Raw genomic sequence first — 14418 nt, forward strand, 5'->3', positions numbered from 1 at the left:
TACACACTACTTTAAAAAATAATCCTTTTAGTCTAAAAGCCTTTAGTCGGAAAACATACAGGACCAGAATAAGCTAAGACAGGGAAAGATGCTGGGTTTCAATGAACTGAGAAAAAATCCGACTAGCAACTTTAAAAAGGAGACAAAAGTGGAGGCATATAGCTCATCCTGAAGGCCTAAGAATGTTTTATATAGGACAAGACACTGATAATGTGGCTGATCAGAAGTTCCACAGCTACCTGGGATCAAATGAACTTTGTTTTTTTCTGAGCACCCAGCTCCAGGCAGGAACCAGCATCAAGGGTCAAGGAGTTTTCCCACCACCTGGGTGAATTTTCAAGCATCTTAAATGAAGGTAGAAGGGAACAGGTCCTTTTGGACACAGGCTTAGGGTGATCACCTTGAAATATCAATTAAAGCAGGCTTTGAAAAAAAAAATTGCCTTGCTCCAAGTTACCTATCTGGGACAGTGGGAAGAATAAAATACATTTTTCTTCAAATTCAGTAAATGTTTCCCCATTCCAGAGCAATACAATGCAGTGACCAGGAATGATAATGAAGATATGGGTAGGAACATGTGTCCAATTAGCAATAACTAATTTGGAAGGCATTGAGTGAAGAGAAACAAATCAGGGCAAATCCCTTGTGCTAAGATGGCAAAGGAGCTGTGACTGCCATGCTCCACAGCAGCACTCGTGACCAGGGTGTTTAAATGCCAAACTGGTGTCTGGCCATGAACACCCAGACAAAGTCTTCACTAAAGTCTCCAATACACAGCTGGGGACCTAGAACATTACCATCCTTAATCGAGCTGAGCCCTTAAATCCCCACACACCTCTGAGAGACAGAGAGATTCCTCTAATTGTGTTGTCAATGGTGCAGTGAGACTCAGCACACGCTCGTGGGAGTCTGCTGGGAATGGGATTCTGGGTGGAAAAGAATCATTTCAGGACAACACATCTTGTTGTCAGCCACAGCCTTATAGATCCTATGGGATGAGAACTTTATATAAAAATAATTGTCCCAAATCAGGCTACTGGTCCAGCTGTTATTTACTGGACTGATGGATCAGAATCCTGTCTCTGAAAGGAATCAGTGACAAAAATGAGGGAGGAAGAGTAAGAACCAAGTAAAGGATAGAAGACTTCTCTCTCCATCCCTATACACACCATCATGGTTAAAAACTGTTGATGAATCTATTAGTCATCAAGAGCTCTATTCCCTTTTTAATCACAATATAGTAATTTAACCCCAATCTCCAAAGTATCCCCTTGCAATGTGTTCCACTATTTCATTCACTGGCAAAAAACTGTGTGAAAAAACACTGTATGTGTTCTCAAGTGAAAGAGCAATTTCAAAGTGCTCTCTTTTGTCTGACCATGATGTCATGATGACCATGTCCAGACATGGGTCCCAGACCACAGGTCAAATCCCACAATCTCATTTTGAGTTAAAAAAACAATATAAACTGCTCATTTGGTACTGTTTCTGTTGCCCACGGAAAGGAGAGAAGAATTAAACCCTCCAATATATATCCAAACTAGACCCTAATAAAACCTATTTTACTTCACCAATCTCTAATGGATCTCTGATCACAGCATTATAAACTAACAGGTGAAAAAATAGACTCAAGTTTAACACCTTACATGTATTTAGGCCAAACCCATCTTACAGAGACAAGTGCATCTATAAGAAAGTTTTTAGGCTGCAGTAGTATACTGTATTTCAATCTGAGAGGACTTGAGGTAGATTTTATCTCCAGTGTTTGATGCAGAAGGGAGTTCTGTCTTTAAATCTTTTAATGCTTTTAAATTTAAATCTTTTAAATTTTAATCTTTAAATGCTTTAAATCTTTTGCAGATTTGCAAACTGCTTCCCCCACACCTTGGCCCTGCTCATGCAGAGCCAGGCATGGCTGTAGGTACCTACATCAGCAGGTTCCCTGGAGCAGACATGGATCTCTCCTCCCTCCTCGTCTGGACCTCGAAGGGATTCCCAAAGGAGCGTTTCCTCAGCATGGCCTTCACTAGGATCTTTGTGGAAGAGAACAGAGCATGAGAACAGCAGGACTGACCCCTGGAAGCTAGTTCAAAGGCATAACAACAGCTTCTTTAATAATTCAGCTGACATTTTACAGCACTAGAGCAAAGAGCACAAAGCAAAGGAACCTGCAGAACAGCTGCTTGAGAGAGTCAGGCTGCTGCAGTGCTCAGACACAAGAACTTCACACTGGCTCAAAAGGAAAAGATTTCATGCTGGGAGCACACGTGTCCCCTCTCCAAACCTCCTCCACCAGCTGAAGGCTTCAGCACAGCCCCCTGCTCAGAGGATGTGGGGTGTTTCACACATACCACAGCTGGCAGGCTGGGGATGGTCTTCACAGAGTTCTTGACCTCCTCCTCAGTGACCTCCACCATGGAGCAGTGCTCCTCCTCCAGTGGCAGTGGCTCCGTGCCACCCCTGCTCAGCCACGGGTGCACCTGCAGGGGACACACACAGCTCTGGGCTGGGACACAAATGGGGGCACAGGGCTCACTGCAGGGGCACTGCTGCTGTCACTACTGCTCCATGTCCCACTGCCAGAGATGTTTTTTAACCAGCTTCCTTGGGAATGGCTGCAGGCTGGCTCAGAGCTATCACACTTGCTGCCTCCAACCAGTACTATGGCACCCTCTGAACCAAGTTTGAAACACTTTGAAAACCTGAGTTATCTGGAGCATTTTCATTTTTCATCTTGCATGCAGCAGAGCAAAGCCCCCTTTTCTTGCTGCCTCTCATGGGATGGTTTCTTGGCTGTGAACAGGAAGAAAGCCCTGTCCAAGGGCATGGGCTGAGCACAGAGCCCAGCCTGACACGTCCTCTGTCATCATCCAAGGCAAGTCCCCAGGCAAACCAGCCATCTTCTGTGGGACAAGGGCCAGCACCCCGCTCTGCTCTTCTACCCACAGGGCCTTACAGTGTGCCTGCAAGAGCTGTCAAGTGAAATCCCATAAATACAGCTCCAAACCTGGCTTTGGTCTCCTGGGCATGGAGGGAAGGGATGTCACGATTTTTTCCTGAAGCTCAGCCTTTCTACTCTCAGCTTTGGTGGCAATACTGGTGTTGGCCTGGGACAAAGCAAAGCAGAGCTTGCCCTGTAGAGGATGTTGATGGATCTCTCTGGAAATTTTGAGATCCTCCAGCAGGTCTAAAGCCTTGGTGAGGGGTGCCAGGAGGACAGCAAGCCCATGAAAACCCAGAATGAAACCACAACCTGTGAAGCACTGTGTTCTGCCAGGCCTGTTCATTATTTCTATTATTAAACATCTCCCAAACAATGGTGATAGAAACAAATGTTGGCCTTGAAGCCACTGGCCACACAGGGACCAGAGGAGGAACACACATCCAGCTCCTGGAATGCACATCCAACACTGCCAGCCCAGGCTCTGAGGCTGGCAGCTCCCCTGACAATGTTGATTCTCTCAGGGATTCACTGAGATCAGCCAGCTTTTGAGTAATTTTCATTTAAATAAGAAAGCAAGAAAGCTTTTGTCACTATTCCTCAAGCAAGAAGCAGTGATGGAGCTGTGGCTGCAAAATGAGTGCTCTCCCTTTCCAAGGGAGGGTGCCAGAAACAGCTCCCAAAACAAACACTAGGAACAGCTCTGCCTCATTAGAAGGTACCAAAGGACATAAAATCAGCTGAGACTAAAAAGTCTAATATCAAGATCCAACTTACCTTTATTTCAGGGACTGTTATCCTTGTTTCTGGATTTTTGTCGAGCATACGCAGTATCAGTTCCTTGAGCTCATCACTTATCTGTGCTCTGAGTGAAGAAAACAGCAGCACACAGTAAACAAGGGAATTTTAAGTGGAGCAATGCACAGTTCTTATGCAGTTACCTGGTAGAGAATCTGCCCTGCTCAGGGGAAATTTTCTCTGCAAAACTGGCTTGAAAAGGAAGGCACCACAGTCACTGCTACAGGGCTTGGTTATCCTGTTCTGCCCCCTAATATGACAGTGCATGCTCAAAATGCAGGATGAGGGATCAGGTGAATGGGTCTAAGGACATTCTTGACAATAGCAGCACACAGGGGAATTTCTGAGGGGAAATTTGGAACAACAAAGTCTTCCTGAGAACAGAACTGGAGTTGAACTCTGTGAATCAAGAAGGGCACAGCTTGATTTGCTGAATCTGCATCACAAGCAACTGTATGCTGGATAAAACATCTGACATTTAAGTTCCCAGCAAAGCTTCCAGGTTGTGTTATTTAAATTGCTTCCAGAAAACTGATTGCAGGCAGACTAACTCAGTATTCCCTACCTGCAAAGCTCAGCCTTGGGGTAACAAAAGGAGGGAATGAACAAACGCAAATAAGAGAAATACATCTAAATTTTTAACACTATTTCCAAGATCTAAATGTGAGAGCACCTAAATCCAGAAGCCACTCTATTGATGTGGAGCCCTTGGTCCTGCAGCCCAAAGGCTGCAATGACTCCTGTGGTTAATGATGCAGGAGATGTCTTCAAGATGCACTAGATGTGAATGATCAAAGTGCTACTGCAGTAAAATGCCAGCATGTGACTGAATTGTATTATGCAGTTAAAAGTCTGTGTCACAAATGACTCTTAAAGACTGTGTTTCTTCGTGGAGATGAAACTTAGCAGCATAAAATGTCACTACCCAGGAAGGTTGGATTTGAAACTGAAAATGATAGTGAGCACCAGGTGCTGTGCCAACCTCCTCTGCACCCCCCTCCTCAAGCAGAGAAGGGAATAAACCATCACAAAGCAAAATGAAAACCACATCACAGCAAGGTATTTTTCAGTCTGATGAAAACAGAGATGCTCTTTAATAATTCACAAATATTTTATTTGGACTTTGACTATGAGATCTTTACAAACTACCACAAGGAATTGCTGCTCATTCAGAGGCAAAAGGAGGGCTCAGTTTGAAGTCTCAACACAGAAAGTTGCATCCAGGGTCTGCTGTTCACAGGCAATAGAGCCCAGACAAGGGGAACAACAGGATGAGTCCTCAGAGACTCAGGTGACAATTTCAGTTGGAATGGAAAGAACAGTGCTGCCCTTGAGATGAGCTCCAGAGGAACAGCCATGGGCAGTGACAGTGCATTTAGCAGGTCAGAACAAACAGATTCCTTCTAGACACCACACTGGTGCAGGTGAGATGGCATTTTAAAAATACTTCAAATCAGTTCTGTGCCAAGTTGTCAACAGCTTTACTTAAAATAAGATAAATAGAATACAAAATCACTTAACATTTCTGGGCACCAGACTGATTTCTATGCAACACAGGATTAAAGTCATTGGGAAAAGCCCCATAAACAGGATCAACAAGGGTCAGGTGGATTATGGCCAGGGAACAGAACACATCACCCTGTCCCTGGTTTCCCTTCTCTCCAGTCTGCAGCAGTGTGAATACTGTGCTGATGGCATTTTTCATTGGAAAAGCCTGTGCTGACTGGGATTTCTCACAGCCATAGTCCTGTAGGAGCTGTCAGGAAAATGCCAAACACAGAGCTCAGCATCCATTTGGGAGGGTTGCCAGCACCACAGATCACTTTACAGAGTGCCTGCAGGTCAGGGAACATTGTCCTGGGTTTCACCAGCAGGGACAAGGCAGAGCTCCTGGCTCTACTGACACATGTTTGAAGAGAAACTTCAGCTTGCTTTTTAGTCATGCCAGGATTCTCAGGGTGTGAGCTAAGCCCACTTGCCTGGTGTCATGCCAAGGACTCAGTGACATGAATGAGAACTCCAGTGCTATAAATATTTATCCTGGTGTCTCTAAGGGAAGGGACAGGATGGTGACACTGGTACAGTCAGATCCATCTGTCCTAAAGGTTGTCAGGAAGCAGGCAATGAGTTTCCATGGGCTGTCTGCAAACAGGAATGTGTCTTTTGTAGCCATGGTGAAATAAATTAAAACCAAAATACTCTCACTATAGAGAGGTGCTAATTCTGTGGGAGGTCAGGGTGGATCCACTCCAATGAATTCCATATCTCTGTTGCTGCCTCTAACAAAGAGATGTGGTTTGGACAGCTGTCAACACCTAGTAACCCTCAGCTCCTCCAACAACATGATCAGGGGTGCAGCTTTTTTTAGACTGCGAGAACAGGTCACTGAGGAATCCACATAAATCATGCAGCCCAATTACTGCTGAAGGAAATGCCTGAATGAAGGAACTCGGGATCTCAGCACAACCCAGTTAGTCCATTAAATGTTAATAACTTACTGCAGAGGCAGATGGGAACAGTCACTTGTGAGCTGACTGCTAACCCAAATATATGGTGGCTGAGGGAGGGGTGGGAGTTTTGCCAGCCCTGAGCAAGGGAGAAAACTGCCAGAGGAACATAAACAGGTTTGGGTTTTCTTGGGCTGCAGTGCTGTCAAGACAAAGTCCTGCTCCAACTGAAGGTGGGGACACAGCAGCAGAGCATGAGCAGCCTTTGTGCTCCTAAAGCCTCAAGTCCAGTCCCCTGGCCCTGCCAGAATTGCTCCTTACCCACAGGGGGGTCTGTGTGGGCCTGACCCCCAGGTCCTTGCAGCTCCAGAGTCCTGTGTGGGCTCCAGCTGGGCAGAGGTGGCCAGTGCAGTGTCTCTTCATCAGTGCAGGAGTAATTAATGCCAATGCAGGTAATGAACCAGGGCTCAGTCAGCCCAGGTGGAGGTCTAAAAGAGGGCACCCTGAGTATCCATCACTTTCTGTGGAATCAGAAGGAAGTCTGGGACTGCCAAGGTAGGGGCCCAGCCCTTTACTATAAGGTGAAAATTCAGTCAGCATCTCACAAAAAAGTCTTGCCTTGCCACAGATGCTGGATACATGCACATACCACAGGCTGCCTGACAACATCCCTCCCTCCTCTCTAATGCCACATGTGCCTCTCATTAGTTTCAATTTGTACTTGCTCCAAATCAAGTCATTTAGTCTATAAATTTTATTAGAATGAGCAATTAGGTCAAGAATTCTTTGCCTGACAACTGTGTGGATTTGGGAAGGAAAACAAAGAGTCCAGCTCTGGCTACTTCATCTGTCAGGAACCAGGTGAAATGAATTCTTCACCAACAGAAAGTCACCAAAGGCCTGAAGCTGGAGGAAATGCTGAGGAGTGGCCAACACTTGAAGCTGCAGGGATGGTGACCATTGAGCCAGCATGACTGAGCACACAGGGAGTGTCATCACCTCCTGCCAGACTCTCTGACACCACCACAAACACTCATCACCTCAACACTGAACTTCCACTGCTCAAATGCCACCTGAGTGGCCTTGGCTTGTCCCCTGCACTGCTGAGCACATGCTGTGACCACAGCTGACCTTCCCACCTGACCATCCCAGCACTGCCACTGTGCCCCACAGGGCATCCTTCACTGACTAAAACAGGGTGGGAGCAGACCCTCAACAGCACACAGGTAAATTAATTCCCATATTTTTATAACTGCTCCCTCTCTGCCACTGCAATAAACAAACCCATATTTTCCTGGGGTGAGCTGGATGAGTGGGATTTGCTGAGCTGTGGTTGCACATCTCAGGACAAGCATCCTTTCATCAGACAGCTCCTCTGGCTACAAAGCAAGTCCACAGGAGAGGGAAGTGTTCCCTTGGACCAAGACTGAGGGTGATCACCACATTGGTTTTGAAAATGAATACATTAAATCATTCTGGTGGCTGCTGCATGGGGAGAAGGAAAATCACAACCAAACCATCCAGAATCTCCAGAGTCAAGTAGGTGGGACAGATAGATCCTGGAATCCCTTCACTTTCAAAGAGACATTTCCTTTAGTCCCTGTCTGCACTACAAGGGCAGAGGGAAAGCAGAAGCACTTTTAACACCTCAAGAACATCACCAGCACAAACCCATGTGAAGGACCCAGGAGAACACAGAGCACCTCACCCACTCATGTCCATCCCTCCGTGGTGACCCACTGTGCCACACAGAGAATAATGCTGAAAACTGAACTTTATTTTACAGCAGCAGAGTAAAGTTTACTCACTCTTCTGGGAACTCCACAGGCTTGGTCTTGATCCTGTTATGAAGACCCAGAATATATTCATCTATAAAAGGGCACTGTAAAACAAACAAGAGATTTTCCAGTTGTCCAAGATCCTGGCATCACTCAGGCATTTGTCATTCATGTAACACCAAGTACAAGCTCTGTACTCCCTAGATTTTACACAGAGATGGAAATAAATTCAATCTCCCCACACACAATAAATCCATTCATTCCTAATAAAAAAATAAATTCATAAGAACAGCAGAGGCATTTAGGGAATACATAACTGGACTGGAATACCCTCCTTCATCCAGCCTGCAAGGTGACCATGAACTGCCTCTGTCATCTTCTCTGGCCAGGTCTTACCCAGAGCTGGATGCCTGCTGCCTGTGTGGTGGGATCTGCAGTGCTCTGTGCTTGGACAGAGGTTCAGATAACATTCCTGCCCACAGAGACTGCACACACCTGCTGTACTGCTCATCCTGGGACAACATAGCTGGGACATGGTGGTTCTGGCCACAGGAGAGGGAACAGCCATGACAGGACATGGAGTGTGCAGAAGGCAGCACTGAAGAGCTGCCTCTGCCAAACTGGACCCCCATCAATCCTAACTTATCTTTGGCAGACAGAGCTTTCTGTAATCTGGTTCCAAAAGTGCTGCAGCAGTTTGGGATCAATCCTACGCCTCTATCCATGCTCTGGCTCATTTCTAAAAGCAGGAACTGTGGATAACCCCCCCACAAACTGCTGCTGGTGATGCTGATGCTGCTCTGGGTTTGTAGCACAAACAATGGCTCTGCATTCAATGCTGGAAATGATCCTTTCCACAGATCACAGCTTCAGCTCCTTCTGAACTGCAGGGGGATTTTTAAGCTTACAGAAGGTAGGTCTTTGTCTCTAATATTTGCCTTTATTTGGAAAGGAATGAGTCAAAAGGCAGGCAGTGCAGTGCAAGGCTCCAACAGCTGAAAGGGAGCTTACCTTCCCATAAACAAAGCAGTACAGGGTGATTCCCATCGCCCACACATCCAGTGCCTGGAAGAGAGCATGAACACGGAGTAAAGGAGAGGCAGTACAGATGATCTGAGTAAGCTGGGTTTTCCCACCAGTTCAGAAAACTCTATTTGTATGGATTTAACATTTTCTGTGTCACTTTGAAGTTGGGCTCCTAAGGGCAGCTCTTGCACACTGAGGAATGAGGGCTGTTCTGGGCCAGGCATTGCTCCCTTGCCCTGCTGTGACCAGCAAGCAGCCCCTTCTCACAGGAAATTACACCATTCAGGGATGAACCTCTAAAGTTTTCCAGACAAAAAAAAAAATAAATATCCCAATTAGACCCTATCCCTATGTCTGCATCACCACCCCTGGAAGTGCCTCTCACTTCCAGGGAATCAAGCTATGACCTTGGTGCTCAGCAACCCCCTGTGCCTCTTGATTATTTGGGAAGGAAACCATAGGCTTCCTCCTTTCCCTCTGGGCAGGAAAGGACTCTAGCATGGCTTCTGTCTAGGCAGGGATCTACAGCAAAGTGTCTGCCCACCGCACAGAACGACTAATGTGAGTTTTCCCTGGATTGGAGAGAATTAAAGCTTCAGTTTTACCAAAGGACAGCTCTAATTTGTACCACAGTCAGGATGCAGGTGTGGCACTGCCCTTTGTGCCATGCCTGGGGGTCCCAGGAGACAGCAGCTGTGAGCAAACACCCACCTTCCCACTGAAGCTTTTGCCAGTCTGTGAGATGGCCTCTGGTGCCATGAAGGCTGGTGTCCCTGCCGTGCTGGAAAGCTGGGCATCATTCCCTTCAAACTGATTGCTGACACCAAAATCAGCAATTTTGACGTGGCCATCATCTCCTAGGAGCAAGTTGGAAGGTTTGATGTCCCGGTGGATGATCTTCTGGTAGTGCACTGAAAAACACCCAAAAAAGGGAGCATGGTCAGCCATGGCAGCTAACACACCCAGGGGAAACCTTCCAGGAGGGTGAAAATAAAGGTGCAAGCTCAGACACCACACCCCAGCTGCTGCTGGAGATGGAATATAACAGAGAAGTAAGGTCATTTCCTACAGCTATTCCTTTTTGGTACCTTGCTGGGATACAGCTCTCAGAAATACATCTAGGAACTATGCAAAGAAAAGACATGAACTCAGGGAAAGCTCAACCAGTGGGAACAAGCAATGCTGCTGGAGAAAGAAAACACTCAGATCATGAAGATGTGCTTGGCCTCATCAGACCAGCTGATGGGTTGGGCCATCTGCTGTATTAAAGGTTTATGGGACCCAAATAAAGAGGTTCACTTTTAGTTTATTTGTTTTGAAAATGCAGTGCTGTGAAGCTCATCAAAAGGGGCAGAACCAAAGAGGTGACAAGCAGCTGAGTGCCAAGTTCAGCCAACAGCTCAGAAATCTATGGGCATTTCCAGCTCCAAAGATGGAATAATGGGGCTTCAAGCTTGGAGCAAGCACCAGCACCCCAAAGAACCACTCTTTATTTAGCCAAGCTTCTTGATGGAGCCCACAAATAGAGAAACAACCTCAACTTGCTCTGCATCACCCCAAACCCCCACCCTGGCACCAAGTTCCCAGCTATTCCCACCACTCCTGCTGCTGCTCCCAGAGCTGTGGCCAAACCTGGCCCTTTATTCCAAGAGGCTCCAGCAAAGACTGCAGCTCTGTCTCAGCTCCATGAGGCCAACCATGGGCACCAGCTGAAGTGCTTGCATACCAAACATGAAACAAACCCTTGCAAAGAGCTTGGAGGCTGAGATGTACTGAAAACAACAACCACCTCTCTTGTGAAATATTGCAGTTGAAAGACATTTCCAGGCCACTGAGTAAAGCAGGGAGTTGTAGGAAAGTGGCTGATTTCTCAGGAACTCAAAGAACTTGAAAAATAAAAAAACCACCAACTTTCAGAACATGAAACGACCCCAAAAGCAGAATGACAGAAAACCAGGAGACTTCACTGAAGGAGGAGGAGGAAATCCTCTAATCCTGCCCTCCCCAGAGGACCAGGAACCCCTGGCCTCTGTCCTCCCCTGGCTCCAACCACTGTTTTCACATTTCCTTCTTGCAAACAGAACACGTTTGTTTTTCTATCTCCCCATAAGCACTTTTCATATGTCCTAGGAAATACACATTAGGTGGAGAAAAATGGTGCTCTAACCCTTTCCTGCTTTACAAGCCTTTCCAACACACTGCCACAAAGACAGCCTGCCCTGTGGAGCATCCCAGCTTGTGCTTTAGGACCAAGAACAAACTTCATTTAACTTTCTGCTTTGTTCAAGCCAACTTTCCAGCAGGCCACGCCTGGGGAGGGGAAGTCCCACTTGCAGATATTTTTTTCTGCCCTTTCCTCAGTTTGAAGCACTGTTGGGGGATGCTGTCCTTGGCACATTAAAGAGCTGCTCTGGAGATCCAGCAGACAAAAACTTGCTGGAGAGCATCAGGACTTGCATTTTCTTCCAGATGTGCACCAACTGCATGGCCAGGGTGTGATGGGAGGGAGTTAATGCTGTAACAGCCTGTCTAGACAGTCAGGATAAACACCAAAACCCTGCAACAACAGTAATTAGGAGAAGACATCTGCTCAGCAGCAGAGCTGGTGGCAAGCTGACATTTCATTATGGTAATATAGGGAGAGCAAATAAGAGTGAGGGGGGAGTGAAGTTTTCCTTCAAGAGATGACAAGCTGCCTTTCAGGCAGGTGTCTGCTGTCATGCCTGATACCACAGAGTTAAGATTCCCAAAGCCTCTAAAAAGACCCCAAAACAAGTATGGACCATATAAGTGCATCCCTGGAGCCTGTTCTGTGAAAATTAAGGCAAGAAAGTACTCCAGGCTTTTTATTATTTCTTCCTTATAGGAAAGTAAAAAAAAAACACAAACAAAATAAAACCACAAACCATTTTCTCTGTCATTTCACTGTGTACTTTCCCTGCCTCTGCACCATCTAATGAAAGTTGAGGAACACTGTGGGCAGTTTTCTAGCTGCCATATGTTTCCTTTGTACCCATCTCTGCTGGTCCCCAGTGGGTCTGGACACTGCTAGGCACAGAAACAAAGAACAAAGAAATTAGAAACACATCCTTTGCAAAAATCAAAGCCATCAAACAATGGCTCATTTGGCTAATGAATATTTGAGTTTCCAGGTGAGAACATTCACATGTGCTAGGCACAGTGACAGTCTGAGCTCAGGTGCCCACAAGTGCCTGCAGGGCTGAGGAGCCCAGGGGTGAAGCCTGGCCTTTGGAATGCCACATCCCAGGGGCTTTTGAACCTGGCATCCATTTAAAATAACAACAAACTGGGATGGGAAGGGGACAGATGCAGAGGGGAGGTGACTGAGCAGGTCTGGAGCAGTGGTGCTGGGGGCAGTGTCCCACCCACACACTATGCTGCTGTGGCACAATCAAAGTCTCCTGCCAGCTGGCTGAAAGGATTTCTGCTCTCTGCAAATCCTCTTCCCTATCCAGCTTTGTGCAGAGGCAATGCCCAAGAAGGGAGAAGGACAGGGGACTGAGCACCAGCTGATGTAAATGAACACCACAGGTTCATAAAAACGGAAAGAGCAAGTGCTCACATCTGTCGAGAAAAGATTTGGTGTGGAGCTGCTAACCTGATGAAGGAAACCTGAAATCCCTGCTCTGCTCTGAAGGAACATAACTCAAAGTCCCAGCCTGCCAGTTCTGTGGGCATCCTCCCCTGCACAGCTTTCCAAAATTGGCTTTGGGCTTCAAAATGCACAGGCTTATCCTCTCCAGTCCTGTGCCTCACCACTGGTACAGTTCAGCACAATACAGAGTAAAATATTCCCCAAAATCATTCCCAAGTCTCCTTGTAGACAATAGACAAAAGCTGGTTTGTCTGGGAGCTGCAGGAAGGAAGCAGGACTGCTCACCTTCAGGACACCAATATAACTAAGCTTGGAAAAACTTCCCAACCCACCAACTTCTGCTGCCAGTCCAGATCTCTTGCAGATACACATTGCAGGGAGAAAGGCAGGGACCAATTAATTCAGCAGGACTGGCCAAAGGCTGCCAGGCCATGCCTGCAGTGACACACATCACTGCCACGTGCTGCCAAAGGAGCCCAGGGACAGAGCTGTCTTGGGGGAAAGGTGCTGATTAAACCAGCATGATCTGCATTTCCAGCACAGCACACAGAGGAAATGATGGTGTTACCCCTGCAGAACTCCAGAGGGAGAGATAAGCATCCTGGAAATAAGAGCCTATCACTACTGACACCTTCCAGACTGTTAATGACTGTACGGAAGGGACAAGGAGCACAGAAGTCACCCCAATGGGAGCAGGGGACAGCCACAGTCAGTCTAATACAATCACCAGCATAAATTAACCCTCTCATTTCACCATCTTGAAGCATTTGGGAGAAAGCTTCATCCTCTGTAGATTTAAGAGCAGCAGGTAGGAAAGGCACTCTTGTTAGGATTAGTTCACTAGAAGCCAGGACCAGAGGTCCCAGAAATAAAACACTTGTCCTGTCCTTGGAATTAAGGACACACTGGGACACAAAGAGGAACAGGGCTGCATCAGGCTCAGCAGAGAAGGAAAAGCACTTTCAACATGTAAATAAAACCCCTAAATGTGCTTTTAAAAAAAAAAAAAAAACAAAATAATGTTCTGTATTGCTGCACTTAAATTGCTCCATGAGGGTCTGGGGATTACTCTTCTTTTAGACCAACTCATGACCTCCCCTTAGTTCCCTTCATGGGCAACTGGGACCCCTAAGCTGAATCCATGCCTTTAAGAGAACTTCCAGCCACTCTGTCCTGCTCAGAGAGCAAGGCTCTGAGCTTTTTGCTTGCTACAGTACAGGAAGTCACAAAGCAGGCAGAGACTGTCCTCAGACCCAGCACAGCCCCAGGGATGTGTCTGCTGGATGCAGGAAGCCTTGGGAAGGACCATTCCATTGGTGCTGCCCTTCAGGTCATGCACAAGGCCACACCAACAGCTGAAAAATACTCAACACTCATTCCCATGCAAATGCACTTGCCTGCACCCCTCCCCAGGTTAAAATCGATGCTGACCTGCCCAAGCAGAGCACTTTGCTGAAGCTGCTTTGGCAAACTGACAAAACTTGGCTCCACATGTTGCTTTTACCTGGAAAGGATTTTGCTCTTAAAGCAGGGTTCAGCAGCTCACCAGAATGCCTTCCCTGGGCTCCAAAACACCCTGCACTTTCTGTGCTGACAGACCTGATGCAGGGCATAGATTGGTATTTCTTCACAATGAAAATGAAACCACCTAAGATAGCACAGAGCTCTTAGGACAAAGTCTGATTATGCAGTGCTCTGTTAAATTTGGTTTTATTAGACCCATTCTTCATTTCAGTGGAAAGGTAACACTATTTCAGGCCTATTTGCATCCGGATAACAATCCCATGGATTCCTAGAGTATCATCTAGGAAG

At 46.7% G+C, this 14418-nt stretch overlaps 1 protein-coding gene across 1 annotated transcript in view; it reads right to left on the reverse strand.

Annotated features, from left to right (window-relative positions):
* The window catches only part of CAMKK1 (calcium/calmodulin dependent protein kinase kinase 1), a 50523-nt gene that overhangs the window by 5812 nt on the left and 30293 nt on the right, over positions 1 to 14418 (reverse strand). Inside the window, exons 9-14 of the mRNA XM_062506944.1 lie at positions 9702 to 9901; positions 8976 to 9029; positions 7995 to 8068; positions 3719 to 3806; positions 2352 to 2480; positions 1930 to 2033 (exon numbers count right to left, since the gene is read on the reverse strand). Of these exons, the coding sequence (XP_062362928.1) occupies positions 1930 to 2033; positions 2352 to 2480; positions 3719 to 3806; positions 7995 to 8068; positions 8976 to 9029; positions 9702 to 9901 (649 nt within the window). The remainder of the gene's footprint in view (positions 1 to 1929; positions 2034 to 2351; positions 2481 to 3718; positions 3807 to 7994; positions 8069 to 8975; positions 9030 to 9701; positions 9902 to 14418) is intronic.

Source organism: Cinclus cinclus, chromosome 22, assembly GCF_963662255.1.
Source record: "Cinclus cinclus chromosome 22, bCinCin1.1, whole genome shotgun sequence".
In the NCBI taxonomy this organism is placed as follows: Eukaryota; Metazoa; Chordata; class Aves; order Passeriformes; family Cinclidae; genus Cinclus; species Cinclus cinclus.